This window comes from Vicia villosa, linkage group LG4 (genome assembly GCF_029867415.1).
Source record: "Vicia villosa cultivar HV-30 ecotype Madison, WI linkage group LG4, Vvil1.0, whole genome shotgun sequence".
Lineage (NCBI taxonomy): Eukaryota > Viridiplantae > Streptophyta > Magnoliopsida > Fabales > Fabaceae > Vicia > Vicia villosa.
In genome coordinates, this window is record NC_081183.1 from 153,396,456 (window position 1) to 153,424,244 (window position 27,789).

The 27,789-nt window shown below is 30.8% G+C and overlaps 2 protein-coding genes across 2 annotated transcripts; both read left to right on the forward strand.

Moving 5' to 3' along the window:
- Nucleotides 1–2,321: 2,321 nt before the first annotated feature.
- Nucleotides 2,322–2,918, forward strand: LOC131599977 (protein TIFY 5A-like). Its single transcript, XM_058872211.1, has 3 exons — nucleotides 2,322–2,401; nucleotides 2,485–2,593; nucleotides 2,671–2,918. Exons 1-3 carry the CDS (start codon nucleotides 2,322–2,324, stop codon nucleotides 2,878–2,880), a joined length of 399 nt encoding a protein of 132 aa, XP_058728194.1. The 3' UTR covers nucleotides 2,881–2,918.
- A 10,643-nt stretch (nucleotides 2,919–13,561) lies between these two features.
- Nucleotides 13,562–14,582, forward strand: LOC131599978 (protein TIFY 5A-like). The gene is made up of 3 exons (XM_058872212.1): nucleotides 13,562–13,846; nucleotides 13,955–14,063; nucleotides 14,171–14,582. The coding sequence occupies exons 1-3, from the start codon at nucleotides 13,767–13,769 to the stop codon at nucleotides 14,381–14,383; spliced, it is 402 nt and encodes a 133-aa protein (XP_058728195.1). The 5' UTR covers nucleotides 13,562–13,766; the 3' UTR covers nucleotides 14,384–14,582.
- The last annotated feature ends 13,207 nt before the right edge of the window (nucleotides 14,583–27,789 follow it).

Sequence of the window (27,789 nt, forward strand, 5' to 3'; positions counted from 1 at the left end):
TTTTATATATAATAAAAAAACTATTAAATATAAGGCTAAATAGTAACATAACAAACAAATTCAAAAATGTAGCAAGAGATTTTTCTGTAATCGCATTCTTGAGTAGTCACTTTTGTAGCACCATACCATTGAAGCATTGAAGAGTTATTTTCAACCTCATATTTTGTCTTAGTTTTTAATACCTTAAAACCTTCGATAACATAAATCATCTCTTCTTCCAAAACGTTTTTTTGCATGAAAATTTTCTTGGTATCATTGCATGTATGTAATTGCTAAAAAAAAAAATTTAAAAAGCAAAAGAAAATATTAACAAAAAATAATTTAATAAAGGAATAGATGAAATGAGTGTACCTTTTCATCTATTAAGATCATATATGTGCTAATTAATACTTTTCTTCTAGTAATGTTCATATTATCCCACATCTGACTGATTCTACTTTAATCATAGTATTTGACGTAGTATTAGTAAGATTGTTGAGAAATATATGACTGGAATACGTGGTGAGAATAAATAGGATAGTTGAGAAGCAAGAAAGATGGGACAAAATATATAGAATTGAAGAATAAAATGAGAAATACATTGAATATGTAAATGAATTTTGTAACTGAAGATATGGAATAAAAGGTCATCTTAAAATGAATAAGAGTAATTGAAGAATAAAATTGAAAATTAATTGAATGTGCAAATAAATTTTATAACCGATGGAATGAAAGGTCTAATGAATGGTAGGTGGTTATGGAATAGGAAAGATGAAATAGATTAATTGAAAAAATTAAAAATGAGAGATTTAAATAGATTAATAATACAGTTCTATTTAATATTTTGTTGAGATATTTTTTTAGAGATTAAAAAATAAATAAATTATTACACAAATAGCATATCAAAATAGTAATTTTATGATATTTGTTTTTAAATAATTTGTTTTTAGTTTTATTAGAGATTAAAAAATAAATAAAAGTTGTTATTTTAATTATTAATATTGTGTGACTTATTAAATAATATATTATTTATTCTTTATTATTTATATTATTGTTTATATTATTATTATTATAATATTTATATTATTATTATTGTTATTTTAATTATTAATATTGTGTCAATTATTAAATAATGTATTCTTTATTATTTATTATTTTTATTTTTATTTTTATTATTATTGTAATAATTATTATTATATTTATAATGAGTATTTATTTTTATATAGGTTCAAATTAGTAAAATTAAAATTAGGGTTTATGCTTAGATTGAAGAGTTTTTATTATTATTATTATGATTATTATTATTATTATTATTATTATTATTATCGTTATAATTAATTATTAATGTAGGGGTTTAATAAAAAAAATATTATTTAAATAAGTAATTTATTTTGTATGAATAAAAATTTGATAAAGTAGATGGACAAAAAAAGTGAATATAAAATTAGGGTTGCGCAACAATTATTAAGATGATACATCACCATATCTACTTATTATTATTATTATTATTATTATTATTATTATTATTATTATTATTATTATTATTATTATTATTACTATTATTATTATTATTATTAATAACATTAATAACTATTATTAATATTATTTTTGTTACGATTAGTATTATTTTAATTATTATTATTATATTATTATTATATTATTGATATTAATAATAATTATTAATATTATTTTTGTTATGATTATTATTATTTTAATTATTATTATTATTATTATTATTATTATTGTTATTATGATTATTATTATTTTAATTATTTATATTTTGTATTTTTGTTATGATTAGTATTGTTTTAATTATTATTATTATATTATTAATATTAATAATAATTATTAATATTATTTTTGTTATAATTATTATTATTTTAATTATTATTATTATTATTATTATTATTATTATTATTATTATTATTATTATTGTTATGATTATTATTATAATTATTTATATTTTGTCAATTTAAAAACTAATAGATTTAAGATTGTGGCGATAAATATATATTACTTATTATTTATTTACATTATTATTAATATTATTTTTGTTATTAATATTATGATTATTATTAATAATGGTATTATTATTATTGTTATTATATTTATTCTTAATGTAGGATTAAATTAGTAAAGTTAAAATTAGGATGTGAGGTCAAATTAGTAAATTTAGAATTAAGGTTTGGGCTTAGAGTTGCTATCAGGTTGACATGTGGCTAGGGTTGCCATCATGACAACCTTGCATTTATATATAAGATAGTCTATTCTTTTTGATCTTTATTTTATACATTTATACCTTCAACATTATCACATCTTCGCTTCATATCTCCCTTCAAAAGATGAGGAGGAATTGCAACTTAGAACTCTGCCTTTTTCCTCAATACGTTTCTGATAGCACTCACAATCAAAACAATCACATGTAAGCAACTTGTTTTCTTAGTCTTCCTTATTTCTAGATTTTCAAATTAGGTGATGAATTAATTAATTTTATCTTAATTAAAGGTTTGAAGAAGAAAAAGATAGTGATAAGAGTTCAATGCAAAATCAGCAACAGCCGCTGACTATTTTCTACGATGGCAAGATGAGTGTTATTGATGTCACAGAGTTTCAGGTAATTTTATTTATTTTATTATGTTTGGCATTTGAGTGGCATTTGTTCTTGAAGATGATATATGGTTCTCTGTGCAGGCCAAATCAATCTTAATGATGGCAAATAGAAAAGTGCAAGAAACAGTAATGACACTAGAGTCAAAGGCATCAATACCAACAATTGTACAATCTCCACATCAATTGTATAGCCCTGGACCTGGTCCTGCTCTTTCAATGAGATCTTCTTTGCAACGGTTTCTACAAAAGAGAAAAAATAGGATTCAACAAGCTTCTCCATACAATCATTAGCAAATTAGAAAATGGGTCTTTCAATAAAAAGATCTTTGCAACTGTTTCTTTAGGAAAATGATTTCATATCCATTCTGATTTTATTTTAAAATGGTGGCGCTGCGAGCTGAATGAGTACAAAGTGAAAAAAATGTAACAAAAGATATTGTTTGGATCAGGATGTTTATTATATAATTTGGTATACTTCTTAGTATTGTGGATCTCATTGATCTCTACTGTGATAACAATGGTAGCATTGCATAAGCTAAGGAGCATAGATCTCATTTGCAATCTAAACACTTACTTATGCATTATCACCTCATTCGGGAGAAAATCAAAAGAGGAGATGTCAAGATAGGTTGAGTACCCACACCTGACAATATTGTTGACTCAATCAGAAAGTCTCTTACTCGGCATAAACATGTTGGTCATATTAGACCTATGGGTGTTATGGGCTCTAGTGCTAGTCAGAGGTTATTGGTGTGTGCCCTAAAGGTCAATGATTTTTTGATAGAACGCAAAACATGTATCAAGTTAATTATTCATAATAATAGGCATTTCTTTATAACATTTATTTTCAAAGTAATAAAACTTCTAGAATAATTAATTCTTTTAATGGAGTGTTAACTGTGACTTAAATGCGAGACATCCTTAAATATAAGGATTCTATTCTAAAAGGATATTTAGCGAAATCTGGTTGTCAAATAGGATAATAGTAATGCGTAAAGATTATTACGTGAGTATACTGGTGATCATATCTCACAGGTCATGAATATGAAATTTCAAATCTTCACATCAGTATAAATATTATGAGTAATATTTAATTTGGACTAATCCACCATAAGAGTAATACATATTGTGTTATGTAAATGTCATGATTTAATCTCATGGTGATAACAGTGTATCTAACCCTTCGACCTAAAATCATTATAGTAAGTACATGAGAAGTTGATCACTTTAATACCATCAAATGTTATATGTGTTCATCAAGTGACTTAAAACACAATAGGGGTGAGTTAAGTTAAATGGTTTTTGAAAACTCTTTGCAAAATGATTGATTTAACTGAGTTAGTTTTAAGAAGAGAGGTGTAACATAGATTTAAGGGTAGAATATACATGACAAGAAAGTAAACGAGTAGAGTTAGAAAAATGCACGAAGGATTTATACAAGTTTAACCTTAAAAATGTGGATCTGTATGCTTGTAGATACAATAGATTGCAGTTGATGCTTTCATCACGTGTTGATCATGATGGTTTTCATGATGACTCCTATGTTTGATGGAATCCTATTGCTTGACCCTTTTCTTAATCATGTTGGTACATGGTAATATATTTCTAAGCCTCTTATTAGGAGAAGATTTAAGTTTCTAGTGAAATGCAAAAGTCAAAGATAATATAGTAAGGAATCTGAAGCTTCAAAGTTGTGTAAGAGAGGAAGTGAAAAAGATCAAACATATATATATATATATACATATATATATATATATATATATATATATATATATATATGAGGAGGGATCAAATTACACCCGAAGAGTTACACCACGTGTTACACTCGTTCAATAACTACATCTCGAATTAGTATTTTATAAATTCAACCGTTGGATTGAAACATAATATCATATAGATCATACCTATAAAGTTTGAGCTTAATCTATAATGATTTACTATGTCATTGAATTACATTAAAATTAACGTTATATGAAAGCTCATTTTGACGTTAATCTTTGGATATCTTGATGATATAGTAAATCATTATAGATTAAGCTCAAACTTTATAGGTATGATCTATATGATATTATGTTTCAATCCAACGGTTAAATTTAAAAAATATTAATTCGAGATGTAGTTATTGAACGAGTGTAACTCGTGGTGTAACTCTTCGGGTGTAATTTGATCCCTCCTCTATATATATATATATATATATATATATATATATATATATATATATATATATATATAGACCCAAATAGCGTCATATTCTGGGAATTCATTTAAATTGACTAACACGTCGGTTTTTAGTAACAACCGAGATAATAGATTAATTATTAATTAAAAATATTATAATTGATGCATAAGAAAGGTATTTAAAAATATTGATGCAAAAGATATAACCCCTCGTCTGGCCATTATAACCGAAGGTAATACAAATAAAAAACAAAACTAAATAAATAAAGGGAAAAAGGAAAGGCGCCATGTGACCCTAAACCAATAAAAATATAAATATAACTAAAATACAGTTACTAGGATTTAAAGTGAACTCTCTCTCGTGTGTGTGTGCGCGCGCGCGCGTGTGCGTAGGTTATTTATAATCGAGGGTATATATTGTTTATATTTAAAAATAAATAAATGACAGCGTTAAATGGACATATACCTTAATCATTGGTGGGTTGAAGTGAAAGATTTGTCATAAAAAGTATTATTTATAGTAGTGTGGTGTATGTTACACATTCGACTTAAAACTAATATAGTCAGCGAATGAGAAGTTGATCACTTTAGTAGTATCAGATGGTATTTGTGTTGACCAAGTGACTTCAAATACAAGGGTATAATTAAGGTAAATGGTTTTTGAAAACTTTTTGCAAAAAGATTGATTTAATTTGGCAAATTTTAAGAAGAGAGATTAAGCGAAGATTTAAAGACTAAAGATACCTGACGAGATAGTAAAAGCAAAGAGTTATGAAAGTGAACAAAGGATTTATAATAGTTCGGTCTTACTTCATGCGGCATGTTATAGTCCTCAAGAATTTCTCCTTGAGATTTCGACTATCAACTTGAGCTTTTAAACCATAATCATCCCATAAACTTGCACCAAACTTTTACTGAGGTTCAACTTACAACATTTATAGCAATTTCAATGTTACAAGAGAATGATACACTTGATTTAGAATTACCGCATGACATGATTTAGACTACAATTACACAACTCTTAATTTATTATTTTGCTCTCTCAACATACACATAGATAAATGGATTGGAGAAATGTTACCGTAGAATATTTGGTCAACGCTTCTCGCAGAGGATATCTTTTTTCTTGTCTACTATGAAGTCTCAAGCTCAGGTTTTAGAATAGTATGCTAAGAAAGCTCTCTTCTTGAATGACTTTGGTCATATTCTTTCTCCAAGGTTTTGGAAGAAGACTGTGGATGGTGGTCCTGGTTATATTATAGGGTCAAGTAGTGGAAAGATAAACATGGTGGAAATGGAGTGTGAGGACAATGACTATGATTAGATGGAATATGTTGAGTTTCAATATGTGTATTCAGGCTGTGATGCCTGGCCCATATGGAGGGGTTACTTTACCCAATGGTTCACATGTTGATAAGTGCATAATGGGAAGTGATATGTTAGTGTAGCGGTGAAATTGGTGAGACTAAAGTCATGAGAAAGACTTAGCTCATTTGTTTTAAACAAAGTCGCCACCGTGCTTTATTGTTTCCAAAAGGAATGAGAGAAAGAGCGAATAAAATTCACAGAAGTTTTTAAAATAAAAAATAATAAACTTATCAGAGATTTGGGTACGGAGGGTTTTTTATGCAAGGGGGAGGTTTTAAGCACCCCTCACATCCATGGTACTCAATGGGAACCTCTTTGAAAATATTATTGTTTTGTGTACATTTTTTTTGAAAAACCATATGTGAATTTGTTTAAAAAAGAGTGTGGGGATGGGAAAAAAAGTTTTTGAAAGTGAGCTCGATAAGACATCGCATCTTAGGCCTACATACCCCTTTAACAACAGGGAAGTCAGAGCTTTTATAGTTTCTCTTAAAAGAAAAATAAAAGGGGGCCAAAGTGACTAAAATCTTTTTGGGTGTTGAGCTTTAACAATATTCAACGGGTTTTTAATAAAAAGGGACCAAGCTTTAACAATACAAGGTCAATGGACTAAGATTAGTTTCACCGGGAATAATTATTCTCTTAGTACCAAGGTTTAAAAAAAACAAAGGGGTGGTTGAGCTTTAACAATACAAAACCAATTTTAAATTAAAAAAAAAAGGGACCAAGCTTTAACAATACAAGGTCAATGGACTAGGAGTAGTTTCACCGGAAATAATTCTCCTCTTAGTGCCAAAGTTTCAAAATAAAAGGTTGGTTGAGCTTTAACAATACTAAACCAAGGGTGGGCTTTAACAATACAAAACCACTTTTAACAAGTGAAAAGTTTTAACAATACTTTAACACAAAATAAAAGAGATTTAGAAAAGAGTTTAAGTACCTTGACAATTTTAGTCAATATCATTCTCATTCCTTTGGATTTTCAACAAACAACTTAAGCAATCAATCAATGGATACCTCAAGTGTGTGTGTGTGTGTGTGTGTGTGTGTGTGTGTGTGTGTGTGTGTGTGTGTGATAACATGTGTCACAAAAGACAAACAAGTAAGTATGATAATCATCAATGATAATGAGCAAGGACATTTATACCTTTGGATTAATTCATGTATGAATGATGGATGATAAATATGAAACTCATGCATATGGTTAGATAAACAAGATATATACAAAGATAACAAAAACACAAGAATGGAAATCAACAAGTATATGTACAAGTACAAAGGATAATGATAAATATAAACAAGTTCATTTAACATGGATAAACAAAGATCAACATATTTTTGAATTAGGGTTTTGAAATTAACACCTAAATCTAATTGATTTTTTTTATGATTAAATACCAAATTCTAAAGGAGATGTGGTCTAAGGGTACATGAGAAAGTCAAAGACCTTTTATCCTAACCCTAAAAATATATTTACAAAAATAAACAAAAATTGATTTTAAGAAAATATTCAAAAGAAAATAATTTTTGTTGATTTTTAATACATAAAAGGACATATTTTTTATTAATTTTTTTATGATGAAATAATAAATACTTTTAGATTTTTTAAACATGATAATAAAATAGACAACATAAATAAACCACACAAAAAAATGGAGTTAAAAAATATTAGTTTTACTATTTTTAAATGATTTTTAAAGTTGAAGCAAAATCAAAATGAACAAGTGATAAAAAAAGGAAGTTTTGTGGCTACTAATTAGGCTTGAACCCACGCACCCTAACTCAATTCTCAAAACAAATACCATTGAGCCATGTGCTTCATAAATGGGGTAAAACACAAAAAAAAAATCAGAATTTTGGTAAAAAGTGGGCTTCGAACCCACGTACAGGGACAAGAGAGGACTAAGACCGCGCTGTGGACCAAGTGAGCTAATGATGCATTCAAGTAAAGACACGCTTTCAGCATATTATATTTAAAACTTGCATTTTAAACAGAAGAGATGGCGCAAAGTCCATCATCTTCTTCGTTGGAACAAAACATGAAGACCTCCATGGCTGATCTCGTATTTTCTCAAATCTCCATCAAATTTAAAAATGTAAAACACCAAATTGCTTAGAATTTTGCCACGATTTCAAACATGTAGCTTTCAAAGATTAATTTAAATTGAAACTCGCCAATTTTTGGAAAAACCGTATGAACCCTAAAACTAATTTTTCAAATTAAACTCTTAAAACATAAAATTAGGCCCTAAAACCTTAGGGCTATTAATCCCTACATGTTTTTTATCAGAATGGTATCAAGACATGCAAAGTTTGATGCCTAAATGATAGAGCTCGAGTTTGAGTTCTTTACCTCTGAAAATGGAGGTCGTGCCCTAGCTTAGAGGTGTTACAGAAGTGTTATAGTGATCTGGAAAGCTTCAGTGACCTCTAGGGATGGTGTTTGAATGCTTAGAATGCCTTGAGAGCCTCTATAACTCCAAACTCGATGGTACCTAAAAAGTGAAAAATTCAAAGTGCAACAATGGCTTCCAAGTGTTTCAGATGTTAGTGAATGATCTGGACAGCTTCTATATGATATATAGAAGGTGTTTGAACGATAAATTTGGCTAGTGAGTTTATGGAATGAAATTTGGAAGGTTAAGGCTTTTTATGAAGCTTTAATGGAGGTTTGAGGGTGATTATGAGTTTAAGGTGTTTGGGAGATGTATGGAGGTGATCAATAGCTCACAAATGATGTATGGAAGGTGTTAGAAAGGTTGGTTTATACCCAGAACTTCTCTAACTAAACATTGCTATGAAAATGCAAATGACACAAAAAAATGGTTTTTGGGATGAAGAGTGACTTTGGGATTTCTTGTGTGTCTGATCAAGGGAGTGAGGCCCTTTATTTATAGGCCAAGATTAGGGTTTGTGGAGGGAAGAATTAGATCAATTGAACATCACATGTGAGAGTTATGTACTTTTGCTTCTTCATGAAGTTATGTGAATTCCATAGTTCCAATGGAAGGTACAAGCATGCTTGGAGTGGTTAAACACTTTAAACATGTTGTGTTTGAGCTTTAGGGTTGCTTGTGATCAGATTAAAACAAGTTGGAAAATCAATGTATTGACTTTGTGCACAAAGCTTACTTTTCAAGAATGGAAGTCTAAGCTTTTGTACACAAATGGAATGAAATTTGGATAATGCATAAAACATTTGGATCATAGCTCAAAAGCAAGTGATATCTTCTGATTTTTGTGCCTCGAACAAGTTATAGGGGCTGCAAGAAAGGAATCTTTGCATTTGAAGTGGTTTTGGTTCATAACTTTTTCATGTTCATGGAGTTTTTCAAGTGTTATGGAGCCTTCTTCACAAAATCATATCTCATAGATCAAGCCATAGAATTTCATGCTAATGGCCTCTTTGGAAAGTCCTTTCTACATACTTCAATTCACTTGTTAAAAGTTTTCTCAAACTCTTTTGGGATCATGGAGAAAAATGGCCACAAAGTTAGGAAAAATTCTAGTGAAAACACTTAAAACATTTCTAAGTTTTTTGAACATAATCTTCTTAATTCCATATCTCCCAAAATAATCACTTTTGATAAAGATCTACAAATTTCATGTTGGGAGATTTTTTAGTAGAGAAAAAGTTGTTTATTTGATCAAGATCTACAAATTTCATGTTGGGAGATTTTTTAGTTTTATGTGAAATTTAAAGTTCCCAAAATGAGGTCAAAATCACTTAAAACCCTAATTTTGACTTTTGTTGACTTTTTTATTCTTGATAAATTTTCTTGATTTCTCTTGGTCAAATGTCTTCGTTAATCATATGTTGATGATTTTGATCCTCAAAATTTCATGGTTGATCATTTTTCTCAAAAGTCAAAGGTTAACCACACAGTTGACATTTTCCAGATGAACTGCAGTTTTGTGGATTCCATATGAATCAAGGTCTCCTCTTCAAATGAATGATGTGAATGGATTATAATGTTGATTTTGATGCCCTTTAATTATGGTTTGAGTCTTGGAGCCATGTCCTGATTAAAAGTCAACCCTCTAGTGGAATTAGGTCAAAACCTTAATGTGGACCTTAGGTGATCTTGAAAGTGGTTGATCTTGAATTGGGCCATCCTATGACTTGGATATTAATGAGAGAACCCTTTGAATCATAGCAGAATGTTGAACTTCCTAGTGGGCCTCAAAACCCTAATTTTCTCAGTCTCCTCTTGATCAGTCTCTTGTCTTAGGACACAAGTAACAAACAATAAATTTTTTGTATTTTAGGTTAGCAAATGATATATACATGATGATAATGATGATGATGAATATCCTACTATTTGGAATATGGTGGGATCTCAATGGTCAAAAATTGGGGTACAACAGTTAGCCATAAGAATGGGTCAGAATGGGAATGGCTAAGATGGAAGTGTTATTTTTCGAACATGTTAAATAAATATCGGTGCACATATTTGTTAGAAAACCTTAATGGTACATATGGTTAATTGACATCCTTAAATCCTTGAAGGGGGTTCAATACCTATTGACCTCAAATTTGTTTTATAAATTCTTATTAAATTCATTAATTCAATTAAAATTTCCACTAAAATAATTTAAACAATTTATTCTTCCAAAAAAATTTTCAAAATTCTGGTTTTATTTTTTATTTTTAAATAAATATAATAATTTATATTATTAATAAAATAACAAAATTATAAATGAGGTGGAAAATCATTCATGCCACATAATCTCAGCTACGTCATCAATTTAGTTGTTCCATTGTAGAAAATGAGACTTAAATGAAATGGGGGACAAAAATCCCGAAAAATTGAAATAATGGGACTAATAAATCGGATTTTAAAATAGGAGGATCAAAATTCAAAAAATAAGGGGACAAAAGTTGCAATTAAGCTAAATAATTCAAAGACTCCACCACACACACACACACACACACACATACACACACACACACACACACACACACATATATATATATATATATATATATATATATATATATATATATAAAGAGTCTAGTAAACGTGTGAGGACTGTAGCCCTTAGAAGAGGTGATGACCATGTGTTGCCCTCTGGTAGGAATTGCTTTGTCTTTAGTGGTTCTCACTCTTCCTATTAAGGAAAACATGGAAAAAGAGGTTTCTTGGTCAAAGAGAAGTCAAAGTAAATAGTTGATCCATGCCCTATTAGAAAGTAGGGATTCAAATCTTCACCACTGATTAAGTGAGTGGTTATCATTCCAAAAAAAAAAACCTAGGCCAAAGGGGCCTCTATTAATACTTCTTCCTTAATGGGAGATAGAAAAGTCATTACACCCTAAGCATAACACTTATACATAGAGCCATTCACCTGATCATGTGAGTTGACCCTCTCATACAACCGTAAACATCACGAAACAGGGCCTCTCGTTGTCGTATGCAAGCCCTAATCACCATCATTTACAAAGTCCTATGAGTACCCTAGACCCGTGTAGGGAAGCTAGACACACCTATACTTTTTGACAAGTACAGTGACGCCCACCGTAGGCCTTGGTAAATCTAACCTGGGTCACAATTGTTTTATTATTGTCATTTCCATCTTCCTTCGAGGAAGGCTTTTGAAACTCCACATTCCAGGGTCAACACCGTAGCAGGGAATTTCTCCGAAAAAGGAAGTTTTGACTCCTCCCAGAGGAAATACGACAAATAGGTGCTGACCGCAAACATTATTTCCTCAGGGTTCTCTAATAGGGAGCATGGAGAATCATGAATCAACAACAGCTTCTCTAGTAGTAATGTTGTCTGAATCCTCCCTCATGATAATGACCCCATGATCATCATAATACAACACGCCAACTGGGACGTCAAGCGAGTCCTGAGAGATCTTGGGAGTTCTGCAAACGTCCAATCCTAGGATGCTTTCTAAAGAATTCACCTCAATCCTAACGGTATCAAAACATTTCGGGGTTTGTTAATAGGATTGTCTAGTGAATAGGTATAAGTGATTGGCCATGTAACCCTAGAGACAACCTTTGGCAAGGGAGCAGACGCCAAGGTGATCAAAGTCATTTATCTCATAGTAAACGCCATGTTTCCCTACAACATCATCTGAGGTCGAGCCACCATCAATGCATTGGGGGCGTTTATTTCCACATGTTATTTGGTCTTGAAGTATTTGCTACCTAGTAGGCGAGTCGGGAGAATTCGAGGAGACCAGAAAAGCACTCAAGAGTGTTATCAGAGCAACCTGGTGACGGGGATAGAAGAGTTTGCCTTTGATGGCACCCTCTTTCCTGAGGCTCTAAATGCAGACACCGATTGTTGGGATCCTAGATTGGCCGCTGACAACAAGAGACTCACGCCCACAAAGGAATTAAAGGAAGTCAAGATAGGCCCCTCAACCCATCAAGTGACAAAGAAAGGAATTTCTCTTACCGAGGAAGAAGAATACGAGCTAGTCGACCAACTCATTAGAAACGCCGACTTCAGCAACAACATTGGCATTATGTTGGGCAGTGATCTAAGAAGACTTAGATGCCACCATAGTTGGTATAAAGTTGAACAAAGATTAAAACGAAAATAAGATCGCTCGGTTTGATGCAGTGGTTAAGAGGCAATCGATTTTCGTGGATACTCACGGGAATCAAAAGTTGATTCCCATATACGGTGCCCACTATTTCGGTCACGAATGAGAGATTGGTAAGATGAATGGAGAATGTCCTTCCAGTACGATGGCAAAAAATTCAGGTGTGATGGAGCGAGATGGACATGTGAGGTTAACACTTAAACACCAAAATCTACGAGATATTAACATGGTACAACTTTCAATGGTGAGAATGAGATAATACATGTTATTACGTGTGACAGATATGATAGATGATTAAAATCGTCTCCACTTGAACCGACGTATTTTACGGGGAGCCTTCTAATCATATCTGAATGTCTTTAAATCCTTGGTAGCTTTGATTAGGGGGCCGACTACCTAGCGAGGTTCCACCTGCTTGCTTACCTTTTATGATAATTCTTCAAAGTAGACCTTTGTAGTCTTGGCAAGCCGAAACAGCTATACATGACGGCAATAGCTAGATGAAAGAAATAGAAGAAAAAATCTGTTTCTACAATTATTTATGATTAATGAAAAACATCAATAATTATTAATGACAATTTAATATATCATCAACATCTTTCTTTTCTTCAATAATTTTTTAGTAAGGCAGAGAAAACATGTTACATGACTTACTAGTATCAATCCATTCACGAGTTTATTATTATTATAATACATGTTACAAAAGACAATATATTAACAAATCATTTTTATTATGATCCCATGGTGTCAACACGAGTGACACACTTAGTTGGTTTCCAAACACGTTGAAAACTTGCTTTTATATACTTCTTTGATATTTCTCTTTTGTTAAATTAAACACATGCTCCAATTGTAATTGTAAGACAGCAGTACAAGACACCGCAACTTGAACCTCAGTGTCTGTCCCTTTCGCTCTATCTCTTAGCCGTTTCCACGCATAAATTTCATCTTCTTTTCTATTCCAGCTGCGCCTAACCAGACTAGTATTTATATATATCGGCCACTCTTATTCATCTTTATACCATCAAAATTTTCACATCATCACTTGATATATATCTCTTGAAAAGATGAGGAGGAACTGCAACTTAGAACTCTGCCTTTTTCCTCAATATGTATCTGATAACAATCACAATCACAACAATCACATGTAAGTAATTTTGTTTTCTTTGTTTTCCTTTTTTCGATTTAATTTATTGTTTTTTTTTCACATTTATTTATTGAATTAATTCTTTGTTAATTTCTATTTCAATTAAAGGGTTGAAGAAGAAAGAGATAGTGATCAAAGTTCAATCCAAAATCAGCAACTGCCACTGACTATTTTCTACGATGGCAAGATGTGTGTTACTGATGTCACTGAGTTTCAGGTAATTTTATTTGTTATATGTTTGTTTGGCATTTGATTGGCTTTGATATATTATAAATATGGTTAATTATTTTGAGAAACAATAATAATAATGTGAATGTTGTGCAGGCCAAATCAATCTTAATGATGGCAAATAAAAAAATGCAAGAAACTGTAATGACACCATCAGGGTCAGAGGCATCAACACCAACAATTATACAATCTCCACATCAATTGTATAGCCCTGGACCTGCTCCTGCTCTTTCAATGAGACATTCTTTGCAGCGGTTTCTACAAAAGAGAAAAAATAGAGTTCAACAAGCTTCTCCATACAATCATTAGCAGATTGAAAAAACGGATCTTTGCAATTGTTTCTTTAGAAAAAGGATTTCAGATCCATTCTGATTATGTTTTTTCAATTTGTGGTATTGTGAGCGGAAAAAGTTCAAAGCAGGAAATGTATTCTACCACTAAGGTTAGGTAAATTGTTGTCTCAAATGTAACCAAAGAGAATAGTTAGATTAAAAAGTTCATTATTTAATTTGGTTTAGTTTTTAGTATTGTTGATTTCATTGATCTTATTGTTATAAAAATGGTGGTATTGCACAAGCTAAAGAGCCTAGATCTCATCTGCAGTCTAAGCACATACTTATGCACTATCACCTCATTCAAGAGATAATCGGAAGAGGAGATGTGGAGATATGCATAGTGTCAACACTTAACAATATTATTGACCCACTCAAAATGTCCCTTACACTTTAAAAGCATAATGGTAATATTAGATCTACTTTGAACTAGGTGTGTTCAGATCAGACCAATTTTTACTTCTAACAATTAAGAATGAATTTCTGTTCATTGAATCAGCACCCTCCAATCGTAGGTAATTTTGCACTAAATTAGGTTATCAATTCCTGTGTTATTTATATTTTGCCTTTATTTTTTCTGTTACGCAATTAACTTGTCATATACATTGTTCCAACATTGTGCCTTACATCTTATCATCTGAAGAACAAAATTTCAAGAACTTAATAACATCTTCAAGGGTACATAGACAGCAAACACTACCAAACTCACCGGACATCTTCATTTCGGCCATATGTTAACAATTAAAGTGATTGCACATAAAAGATTTCTTGCCACATCAGAACCTTCTCCATACAGTGCATTTGATATATGTTGTGGTTGCAAACTATTTCTAACATATGATGTCCATTTGAAAAGTTATTTAATGCACCTAAAAAATAATATAACCTTTAACCACTAGAGGAGAATAAGGTGAATAGCATTGAGGGGGTGGTGTGTATGAATGCTTAGCGTCTAAAATCTTCATTGTATGTCCGTTACATGGGGTCATTTCAGATGACCCTAACACTTTCTTAACCACTATGAAATGACCATCTACAACCTTGCATAGGCATTTCTTGACATTATAGCTCATCTTTTTATCTTTATCATAAAAAAATAACAACCAAACCAAAGCACCTACAGACCTGGCTCAACAACCACGTTATAAAGAGCATCATTCAATGCTTGAGAGAAAGCAAGACAATGCCTAAAGAGTATACTCTTCACAGTGACAATATGTGTTATGAGAACTCTCTAACAAACTTTCATCCAAAACAAACCCCTAATTTGCGTCAAGGTTATTGGAGTCTGTTGTAGATGATTTTACAATACCCATAATATGACTTTCGACTCTCCTATCCCATGAGTAATACAAAACAGACAATCAGGATGATAACATGCCCGACTCGTAGCGCTTATATACCTACTATGTAATCATTGCTCAAACACCCTTAACTCCTCCAATGCCATAAATAAATTCTCATCATTGTCAAAGGCTTTTTGTATTGCACTTTTTCGTTCATTGTTAGATAGTTGTAACGTCTTAAGATGAGACATCATACGAGAAATACTCTTTCTCTCATCCTTGCCATTATGAGTGTAATGAAACTCTTAAAATGGACAATAAATGCCTTCTATCATAGTAGAAATTATTGAACAATGCAAAATTGTATTTATTCCATACCCAATACAAAAGATATATATTTGATGAAGTTTAACAAGCACGTTATAGATATTAATAAGTGAGTATTTCATCAACTCGGACGATAGATTCCATAATAAGTAGACATAACAACATTGTTTCTCTAAAAAAAATATTCTTTTTGAAATTTACAATAAAGAAACTTCTAGCGATAGTGATGGAATAATTAAATAAGAATAAATGTTTATAATATAATTAAATAAAAATATTTAGTAAAATATATTAACAGTCAAATAAGTTAAAAGTTAATAAATAGATATATTTATATAAAAATAATAAATATTAGACTGAAATTTTAAAAAGACAAATAATTCTTAACAAAAATTGTTACAAATAATGAGACACGAAGGTAGTGCATATTATTGAAATTGGGGTTAAATATATTTTAAGTTTATTTAAAAGTAGATATTTTCACTTTTTGTTCCTCTATAAAAAATTTCTAAAGAATGATCCTCATAAACTTATTTAACCATATTTTTTATCTCTCTTACAACTTATCGATGATTTTTACAGCTTAGCGACAAAAGTAGCGACGATTTTAACGATAGTTTAGTGACGATTTACTATTTAACGACTGAATCAATGACGATTTTAATGAAGCGACTAAAAGTGTGGATGTCAAAAATTAAGAGGATTATTCTTTAACTAAATTTATTAAAAAAATGAAAAAATAAAAATATTTAAATTTAAAGAAAGACTTTAAACATATTTAACTCTTGAAATTGCGTATAATGTCTAACTTTAGAAAGAAATATAAATATTTTTTTTGCATTAGTACTTTACAAATATTTGTTGCCGACAAGTTGGTGATAAAACCCGAAAAAGAAAATAAAGGATATACTCCACAAAACATATTCGAAGTTTAATGTGAAACTTACAAGTATAGTATAATATTTTCAAACTTTGATGCCAAGCAAGCTTGAGAGGATTGTTTGCTTTTTGTTAAAAGCAAAGTTTCCAAGAAACTTCTAACTTTGACTTTAGATGGGGAGTTTTATTAATTTTTTAGGTCAATTATTTCGGATATTGAAGGTTTTGTCTCACAAGAACTTTAAATACTTCAAGCAAATTTAAATCCTGACATTGTAATATATATCCTTCAAAGATAATGAATAAAACTTGTTTATTGTATTATTAGTAATAGTCTAATTTGTGATTTTTCTATTAACAATTTTTTTAATCCATTATGTTAGTTAAGATTTGATTATTTTATTGGACAAGATTAACGCATTTGAGAGAAATTAATAATGACACTTGGTATTTTAAGAAAAAAATTAATCTTTGATTATCTTTTTTTTGAAATATAAAATTATTATATATTTAAATTTTGAAATTAAAATATATTAATATCACACGTTTTAGTTATGAAGAAAAAATATAACTTTTTAAAAAAAAAAAAAAAAAGAAGGTTACAGTATAATGAGATTTTTCTCTGTTAATTATAGCTTCAGTTTTAACGTTGTGATGTGTGGGCTAGTCTAGTGGGCCTTCAAGGCTTCAACTGGACAATCCTTTATACGTAATACACCGGAGAAATCATAGTTACACTCCCATATTCCCCTATTATAAAAAAAAAATCAATGAGATACCAAAAATACCTTTTAGTAATACTCTATAATTAATATATATATATATATATATATATATATATATATATATATATATATATATATATATATATATATATATATATATATATATATATATATATATATATATATATATATTCAGTTTGATTTTTTATCTTTTGAAATATTTCTTTTTTGTTATTATATTTTTTGTTACAAATATTTTAAATAGAGCAGCTAGAGAATTGTAAGATTATAAAAAAAAAATGAGGTCCTCACTATAGTTGTGGGATTTGAAATCATATAAATATTATTAACTTGTGTTTTCAAAAAAAAAATTAAGTAATCTAGAAAGATAAATTTATTATCTTATATACATAGTCTTTTGACTTTTAAAAAATTAATACAATGCATTAAAATAAATATTTTTATATTTAATTTTTTTAACACATGTCCTTATAGTGTTAGGGGTAGAAATAAGTTGGGCCGAGTTAGAATTTGCCAAGTCTAAGTCAGGCCTGTCAAAAAAATTAAAGTTTAAGTCTGGCATGTAGCCTGCCGTAGGCTTATTTTTTTGGCCTGAGCCTGACCTTTTCGAAGGCCTGGTTAGCCTACATAAATGCCTATTTATTTTAGACATATATAAATAAGAATAAAAAAATGTTTAAATAAACTATCTAACTAAAAGAACTTATGAGAACAATGTTCATCAGATATTTTGATCTTATTTTCACAAGTTCTTCAAGATAACGAAGTTTCATTAATGTATTTTAATTCAAAGTACAAAACATAATATAATGATAATAAAAAAATATTCATATTTATTTAAATAGGTCGGCCTGATAGATTTAAAAGACTTTTTTTAAGGCCTGAGGCCTAACCTTTTTAACTAAATAAACTTATAAAAAAATCTAAGTCTTTTCTATTTAAAAATAATATGTAATTTGACCTGAGCCTATATAGAATCAGTCTACGGTAGCATTAATAAAGAATATATTTTGAAAAAAATGTAGCTAAATTATTTTAGATAATTTTATATTTAAATGCCGACAAAATCTCCATGCAAAAGAAAAAGTAAACTTTTATCATAGTAAGAAGAGGCTTTTTTACAGCTTTACTATAACATGTTCTCAGAATGTTTTTTTTCCTGACAAACTAAACTTTTAACTGTATAAACAGAATATGTCTAGCAAAGTAAAAAATTTCAATTTCAAATAACCCACTCACAAACAAATGAAAAGGAAGGAAATTCAGATTTTGAAGAAAACTGAAGAGAAAATTAAACGTGGGAAAAAATTGAACACAGAATCATTGAGAATCCATTTTGGTTCTCATTTCTCAGCTCTGATGCATATATGGTACTCCTATATCATTTCTTGCAATTTCGCCATCTCATTATTATTGCATCGTATTGGGTAACATTAGTTGTCTCCATCTTGTTGCCAACATTTTATTTTACATTTTTCTTCTTTAGATAGGTTCAAAATATAATGATGAAATAATCATATCAAATTCGATTTGTTTATTTAATATTTAAATATCAATACTATCTCGGGTGTACAAAATCTAACACAATCTATTGTGACTATTTGCACTTGAGAAAATAAATTTAATTTTAGGATTTCTAAAATTTTAACACTATAGAGGGTCAAAATGAGGTCAGATTAACCCTCCCTCACTCTAGAGATGGAATTAGATTAACTCGATTTACATAAGTTTATAAAATAAAATATTTAAATTTGAGTTAACCTATTTAATTTTTAAGATATATATATATATATATATATATATATATATATATATATATATATATATATATATATATATATATATATATATATATATATATATATATATATAATATTAAAATAAGTTAAATAGTGTATAAAAGGTTATTTTATCTATTTAAATTTAGAGCTAGACAGTCTATGTTCACTGAATATAAAAAAGTTACTAAAGATTTTATGTTATATGATTTATCTAGTAATGAAACCTTTCTCTCTCGAAATGTTATTTTTTATAAGTAATTTTTTTCCTTTTAAAAACAATATTAAGTACTCTTCAACTCAGCCAATCTTCTTAACACTTTCTAATCCTATATACATCCTTGATGATATCCCTACTAACACATTAATTTTCGAACCTAATACTTCCTCACTAACTGATATGTCTATTGTATCATCAAGTGCTGACCTATCCCTGCCAACTAATATCCATCATACAAATAACCTCCTTACATTTTTAGATGTAGACTCAATCCATATAAACATTAATCCTAACCTATCCCCGTCTCATTCATCGATTCCCCAAAATTTTCCTGCAACTTCTGAACCTGCTCGCCTTTTACCCATTAGACATTCCACATGAATCTCACATTCTCCCTCTTACCTAGCAGATTATCATTGCTACAAATTGCTACTATAACATCCCCTACCATTCTATATCCCTCATTTATCATTCGTATTGTCATATAAACAGCGTTCACCTTCATACTAAAAATTTAATTTATCCATTTCCTCTAACCTTGAACCAAAAACCTTTACTCAAGTCAATAAACTTGACTGTAAGAAATAGGCCATGGCTGTTGAACTACAAACTCTTGCGGATAATCATACTTGGTCTATTGTTGATTTACACCCAAGAAAGGTTCATATTGGTTGTAAGTGGGTATATAAAATCAAGTATAATTCTACTGGTTGTATTGACATGTACAAGGCAAGGTTATTGGCCATGCACTATTACAAATAATATATTTTATGACAAAGTTTTTATCTCACCCATCAAAAAAAATAAGACTAAATGCCAAGGCACGCGATGTTTTATTTAAAAAAAATAAAAAAAACCACTTATTCACTCCGCTTTTAATATAACCGAGTGAAAAAAATTTAGGGTATGCTTCGAATCTCAGCTATTGCAACTTATGTTTTTATTTTTTTTATAATTGTAAACTAAATGATATATCCCTTCGGTTTTTGGTAATAACCGAGGGATAGAATAATCAGAGTATACTATAAAAGCACTCTTTAAACAGATTTTACCCTAATCCTAACTTATGTAGCTGCCTAAAACTCGTATGTATCATTCTTTGGGATGGATTGCAAGACATAAAAATCTTCAATGTTCTGTGTTCTTCTATTTTGAACAAAACATTTGTTTTCGCCCTTGCAATCTATCTCACATAATGGTGTTGATGTTGATGTTGATGTTGTTGTATTTTTGGGATAACCTTCCTATGTTGTCAATCAAAGAAAACAACATTACTTTCCTCGGTTGACAGCATTGAGAAATTTATTCTTAAACATGGTGTAAACTACACACACAAAATAGTGATTAGTAAAAAATTGAAATTGAAACACAAACATGTTACTTTCAATTCTTTATCATTCATCATTTTAATTAAAAAATAAAATATTTTCCCCTAAGCGTTTTAACAAAACCGGGGGGTTCCTTATTTTATAATTAAAAAAGAAAATACTTTTTCCTCTTTTTTTAACAAAACTGAGGGGTCTTGTTACATAGCTACAACAACGAATCTCTACCCTATAGTTATAAAGGAAAAACACTCAGGATATTGCCAAGACAATAATCCACAATAAACTATTACATCCACCACTTTATATTTTGCTCTCTTTCTTGTGAAAGCATTTGTTCAAGATAATGAAATTTTTGCTTCAAGTTAAAGAAGGTTGGAAAATTTCTCTATGATGGATTGCAAGTGTAGAAAATTATTCTTGCTTTAAGTGAAATAAAGAAGGGAGTTCGATCTTTAAAAAGATTAGAAGTTGGATGATGGATATGCAACAAAATATGGAATTGTTGTTATAAAAGAATGACAGCGACGATGATGAATCTGGATTTGTTGTAATCAATGTATTTTAATATTATGTGTAAATAATGTAATGTTTTAAAAAAAGCTTATTCACCTCAATTTTGAAATAACAGTGAAAATATTTATTTTTGTAATATTGTAAAGTCATCAGGTATTATATATATTTTCTGGAAATAATAAACCAACTAACATCCATAGACAAGTGGTTAGGCATTCACTTGTGGAAGGGAATGTCTTGGGTTCAACACTTCCCTTAAGTAATTTTTGTCTTTCATTAAGATTTAAAACACAATAAAGATTTAAAAAAATGGCCAACGTGGATCTGAATTTTATATATATATATATAATGAAAAGAAAAAATAAACAGGAGGCAAAACAATAGAATCTTGAAATGTTAGGGACGGAAGCTAAATTTTTTTTTTACAAGGGAGTTTTTTCAAAAGTCGCCTATATGGCAGAGGCAAAATAACTATTACCCTTTAAAAAAACTCCTAAGTACCTAAAAGGAAGAGACTTAATCTTACAATAAAAAAACCCTAAGTTATTTTTAAAAAGCAAGGTTCAACATTAATCCAAATCAAGCTACTCTTATGAAAGTTAACCCCAAGACCCGGAGCAAGCTCAAACGTCATTAGAATAGCTTTGATAGTCCACATGTTCTCTAACAAAGAATCAACCAAGATTAAGGCATTATCAACATAGTAAAGGTCGGAGACTGGTAAGTGTCAAAATATCGTTTTTTAAGTATATAATTGTGGAACTTATTGATTCTATTCTTTTGGTTTTTGTAATAAAATTCCAACTTTTGTGTAAATATTTGTATTCTTGAGTTTTGATTCATTTTGTGTACTGTTTGATAGTTTTCCTTTGTGTTATAGGTGTTTATGCATATCGGAGCCTCGAGGAATAAAGTGCCGAAGGCACGACTTTGATTTTGCAGTTTTGGAGCAATAAATTCCTGCTACTCGCTTAGCGAGTTAAGCTCAGTAAGCGAGATTGCCCGAGACAGCAGCTCGTTAAAAGGGGCAAAAATCACATTTTTTTAGGTGATGTTTTGGGTTATTTATTCCTATCTCATCAAACTCTCATTTTTAGGTTAGATTAGGTTAGAAAATAACTATGGAGCTTGCATTTGGATGATTGGAGGTGGATTGAGCGTCGAACGGAGTTGACAAACCGGGAGATTTTCAGTTCATTTCTCTTCCTCTTTGTGTTTTCTCTTATAGTTGGGTTTTGTGTATGTATTTACTTTGAACTCATATATATTTGTCACCCATGGCGTTATATTTAATCTGCTTTACAAATCTGTGTTGATTATTGTCCTGGATTTTTGCTCTGTGCTTGGGATTTGGGTTGCTTTAGAGATAAACTTCTTGAATCCTTATCTAGGATGATTATCTGTTAGTTTATGAATTCTAGAGATAGATTTAGAGCTAACAATCATTGTGGGTATCTATGTTCTTAATGCTTTCGTGTGTGTGAGCGGCACGCGAGAGATCACCGACACAAGAATACAGATGTTCTCGCAGTTTTGCGTTAGAGATAACCTTGGTTGTGAGTTGATCTCGTAGGTGCTCTAGAGATGGACACTGGTGTGAGAGATACGTGATGACATAGACCAGTATCGTAGGTTATGTATAACTGGTCGATAAGTTCAAGTTTGTGAGAAGTAGATTATATGCAATGCTTGATAAATCTTATCTTTCCGAAGAATAAATTCTTTTTATGTTCATATTTAATTTTCATTTTTATACTTTTGTTCATTCAAACCCGAGTTCGAAACCATAGAAAACGTTAAATGGCATTCTCACCATTTCTGTGGACACGATAAATCCCGGAGCAATATTTCCAAATCTTTTGTTGCTTGCCGCTATGCCTGCTTCAACAAAATGGCGTTGTTGCCGGGGATGGTTTTGTTTAGGATTGCATCACAATAGTTTCCATGGTTTTGAGCTTTGTATATATCGTATATATTGTATATGTTCACTTGAATAATTTCATTGGTATATATACTTACTTGTACATGTTTGCTTGTCTATGTTCACCATACATGGTTACTTGTATATGTTTACATACAAGTATACTTTTACTGGTGAAACACTTTGAGATCGGACTAGCTCGTTCTTTAAAATCTTCACTTTTCAACGTATGAATCCAACATTCACCAACTTTCTCTTTGTGTATGTTAATAGTTGTTCATTTTCATATTTGTATATATGTGTTTGTTTGTGTACACATTTGTATACTTGCGTTTTCTTTTATGTTCGTATAATTGTTGTATATATTTGTACCTATAAATTTTGTTGAGTGTTTTGGTTAGGACACTTTATTTAGGTTTGCACAGTGAGACTTCACCATGGCATGACGAGAGGAAGCTACTTTCCAAACACCAAAACAATAAAGGCGTCGAGCTAACGACGTAAAATAAGCGCTTCTTGGGAGGCACCCCAACAGTTGTAATTATTGTTTATATTTCAGTATTTAAGGTTTTTAGGTGAAGTGGAGGTGGTTGGAAGACCTGTTTCTGTTCTGAGTTTTTCTGGTTTTTACTGTCTCGCTTAGCGAAGTCAAGCTCGCTTAGCGACAAAGAGAAAATTCTGCCATTTTATTTTGTATCAGAGAGATTCCTATTCCACTTGGTTCACTCCTTTTTCCCACTTTCACCAAGGTTATTTAGTAGTAGGTACTAGTTTTATTTTTCTAATTCTTTTATTGGTTGTTTGGACTCAAATTTTGTCCGTTAATCGAAGATTTTTGAGGTGATTCTTCGAAGCTTGAGTGTTTCAACTTACGGATGTATGGTAGGATATTATTTTTGAAGTTGTATCATTCAAGGTACTCGTTTATCGCTTTCTATAGCATAGCATGTTTAGGAAATTTCTCATTTGTACAATTACCATACCATTCATTCATTCGCATTACTTGCTTGTTGATTGAATCACTTTAGTTCCCAAACCATAAATGTGTGGAAGCTTTCCATTATTCATATATATTGGAGGCCACAATCTTTGTTTTAACTGGATTTTATTATGCTTTATCTTTTGCTTATGTTGATTTTATGAAAGCATGAAAAGGATCAAGGAATTTTGTTTCATTTTGAGCACAATCACCTTAGCCAAATAGTCAATTCACCTTGTGAGTGTGTGAGCATTTGTTAACCCCCTTTGAGCTTTTTGCCAACATCCATATTATTTCTTGAACTTCTTTGCTTGCATTTAGTTCACTTATTTTTGTATGGATGTTGATTCATTTTTTTTAACCCTCAACTTTCTGTTCTTATATGAATTTTTTTACCTTGCCTTAGAAAGAAGGGAGTATTCATATTATGATGTGGTTGAATTCAAGTTGGGGAGAAAAATGATTGTGCACTTGTGGTTAGTTGCTATGAGTTTGAAAAGAAAAAGAAAAGAAAAAAGTGAAAAAGAAAGAAAAAGAAAGAAAAAAGTGAAAAAATTTTGAAAAGTAAAAATAAAAAGAGTATGGAATAATTATGCTAATAAGTATGGTGTTTTGGTTGTGACCACTTGGAATAAGGAAGAAGTTTGATCAGAATTTTGTTGTTTGAACCTGTGTGAATTGACCACTCCCTTAGGTTTAGGCAATTTTTTTTTCCGATTATCCTTAGGACTTATTCCTTGTTTGTTAACCAAACCACATTACAACCTTGAAAAGCCCTTGTGATTCTTGTTTTTGTATCTTCAATGTGATTTTTGGATGAATGCATAATTTAATCTTTAGTTTGCAAGATTCTTGGATGAGTGTTAAAAGTCTTTCACCTTTGTGTGTTCTTCATCCATTGATGAATTTTTGCTAGGTATGATTCATGATGTGAGCTTGTATTGTTTTAGAATGTTTTGTATGATTTTTGTACTTAGGATTCATTTTGTTTACATGTTTTCATTGTAGTATAGTTGTAAGTATTACTTTGTTTATACATTTTTGTGTTGAGTCATACATTTGTTTTTGGTTTTCTAAACTTGTTGATTCACAATTCTTTCATTTATTACTTTTGCTTCTTTATGTTATTTGACATTGTTTGAGGATAAACAACGTTTCAAGTTGGGGAGAGTTTGATAAGTGCCAAAATGTTGCTATTTTGAGTATATAATTGTGGCACTTATCGATTCAATTTTTTTGGTTTTTGTAATAAAATCCCAACTTTTGTGTAAATATTCGTATTCTTGAGTTTTGATTCATTTTGTGTACCGTTTGATAATTTTTCCTTTTTGTTATAGGTATTTATGCATATCGGAGCCTCGAGGAATAAAGTGTCGAAGGCATGACTTTGATTTTGTAGTTTTGGAGCAATAAAATGAAAATCATGCAGAAGCTCGCTTAGCCACCTTCAAGCGCGCTTGCATAGGCTCAAAATAAGGATGAGAAAAACCATCAATTTGGTTTCCATTTAGTCATTGTTAGATAGAGCATTGAATAAGCTTTCCAACACATCGAACCGAGCATAATTCGGAGTTACGGTTCTCAAGTTATGGCAAAAACAAAATTTTATTTTTTTTATACTACTCGCTTAGAGAGTTAAGCTCGCTAAGCAAGATTTCCGAGACAGCAGCTCGTTAAAAGGGGGAAAATCACATTTTTTAGATGATGTTTTGGGGTATTTGTTCCTAACTCATCAAACTCTCATTTTTAGGTTAGACTAGGTTAGAAAACAACTATGGAGCTTGCATTTGGATGATTTGAGGTGGATTGAGCGTCGAACGGAGCTGACAAACCGGAGGATTTTCGGTTCATTTCTCTTCCTCTTTGTGTTTTCTCTTATAGTTGGGTTTTATGTATGTATTTACTTTGAACTCGTGTATATTTGTCACCCATGGCGTTATATTTAATCTGCTTTACAAATATGTGTTGATTATTGTCTTGGATTTTTGCTCTGTGCTTGGGATTTGGGTTGCTTTAGAGATAAACTTCTTGAATCCTTATCTAGGATTATTATATTTTAGTTTCTGAATTATAGAGATATATTTAGAGCTAACAATCATTATGCTTATCTATCCTTAATGCTTTCGTGTTTGAGCGGCGCGCGAGAGATCACCGACGCAAGAATACGGATGTTCTCGCAGCTTTGCGTTAGAGATAACCTTGGTTGTGAGTTGATCTCGTAGGTGCTCCAGAGATGGACACTGATGTGAGAGATACATGATGACATAGACGAGTATCGTAGGTTGAGTATAATTGGTCGATAAGTTTAAGTTTGTGAGAAGTAGATTATATGCAATGCTTGATAAATCTTATCTTTCCGAATGATGAATCTTTTTATGTTCATATTTAATTTTCCATTTTTATACTTTTGTTCATCCAAACCCGAGTTCGAAACCATAGAAAATGTTGAATGGCATTCTCACCATCTCTGTGGACATGATAAATCCCTGAGTAATATTTCCAAATATTTTGTTGCCTGCCGCTATGCCTGCTTCAACAGAGACCTCTAAATTAAAGGTTAAACTTCAAAAGATGAAAAAAGACTAAGCTCTGAAGCCCTCTTAATCAACCTACTAAGACATTCAACCACATGGAGACAGAGTGATAAGTGCCAAATTGTAGTAATTTTGTGTATAGTTTTGCGGCACTTATCTTCTCTTTTTTCTCAACTTAGACGCGTTTTAGTGTATATTACATACAATACGTATACTTTGTATTTAATCGATTTTTTGATTCATTTATGTACCGACTAATAGTTTTTCATTCATTTTGTACGTATTTAAGCATGTATGGAGCATTGAGTAATAAAACTTCAAGGAAAATTTTGAATCAATAAAAGCAATTGAAGGAATAAAAATTTGTACACTGGTGTGAGTCGCCCGACGGAGCAATTGACTCGCCGGGCGAGGGTGGAAAATAAATGGCCAAGTTTCTTCCTTGGCTCGCCTCTTGGCCGCCAGGCGGAAGAATAAGGATTCGTCGGGCGAAGCAATTCGTTCGCCGGGCGAAAGTAGATATTTTTTCCCACTTGTTGACGTGGTGCAAGCTGTGTGGCCAGAATAAAGTCGTTCGTCGGGCGGAGCAATTGTAGAAAATTGTAGATTATATATATATAAATATTTTGTGGAAAATATAAATATTTTGTGGAAAATTGTAGAAAAAATGTATTTTATTGCGGGTTCGGGTTCAGGTGAAAAAACCCGAACCCAACGGGTGTGGGCGTGGGTGTTATTTTTCCACCCGAACACCCTTTGGGTTTGGGTTCGGGTGTCGACTTCAGGTGCGGGTTTGGATAGTGCGAAACTCGCACCCGACCCGACCCGTTGCCATCCCTACTTAGGAATTATCCCTTGTTTGTTAACCAAGC

What these genes read in the sequence shown, in the direction of transcription:
- LOC131599977 (XM_058872211.1), top strand. Translation starts at nt 2,322, where the DNA reads ATGAGGAGGAATTGCAACTTAGAACTCTGCCTTTTTCCTCAATACGTT. An exon ending in CACAATCAAAACAATCACAT is followed by an intron (nt 2,402 to 2,484) that starts GTAAGCAACTTG and finishes TCTTAATTAAAG; the next exon opens with GTTTGAAGAAGAAAAAGATA. An exon ending in TTGATGTCACAGAGTTTCAG is followed by an intron (nt 2,594 to 2,670) that starts GTAATTTTATTT and finishes TTCTCTGTGCAG; the next exon opens with GCCAAATCAATCTTAATGAT.
- LOC131599978 (XM_058872212.1), top strand. Translation starts at nt 13,767, where the DNA reads ATGAGGAGGAACTGCAACTTAGAACTCTGCCTTTTTCCTCAATATGTA. An exon ending in CACAATCACAACAATCACAT is followed by an intron (nt 13,847 to 13,954) that starts GTAAGTAATTTT and finishes TTTCAATTAAAG; the next exon opens with GGTTGAAGAAGAAAGAGATA. An exon ending in CTGATGTCACTGAGTTTCAG is followed by an intron (nt 14,064 to 14,170) that starts GTAATTTTATTT and finishes AATGTTGTGCAG; the next exon opens with GCCAAATCAATCTTAATGAT.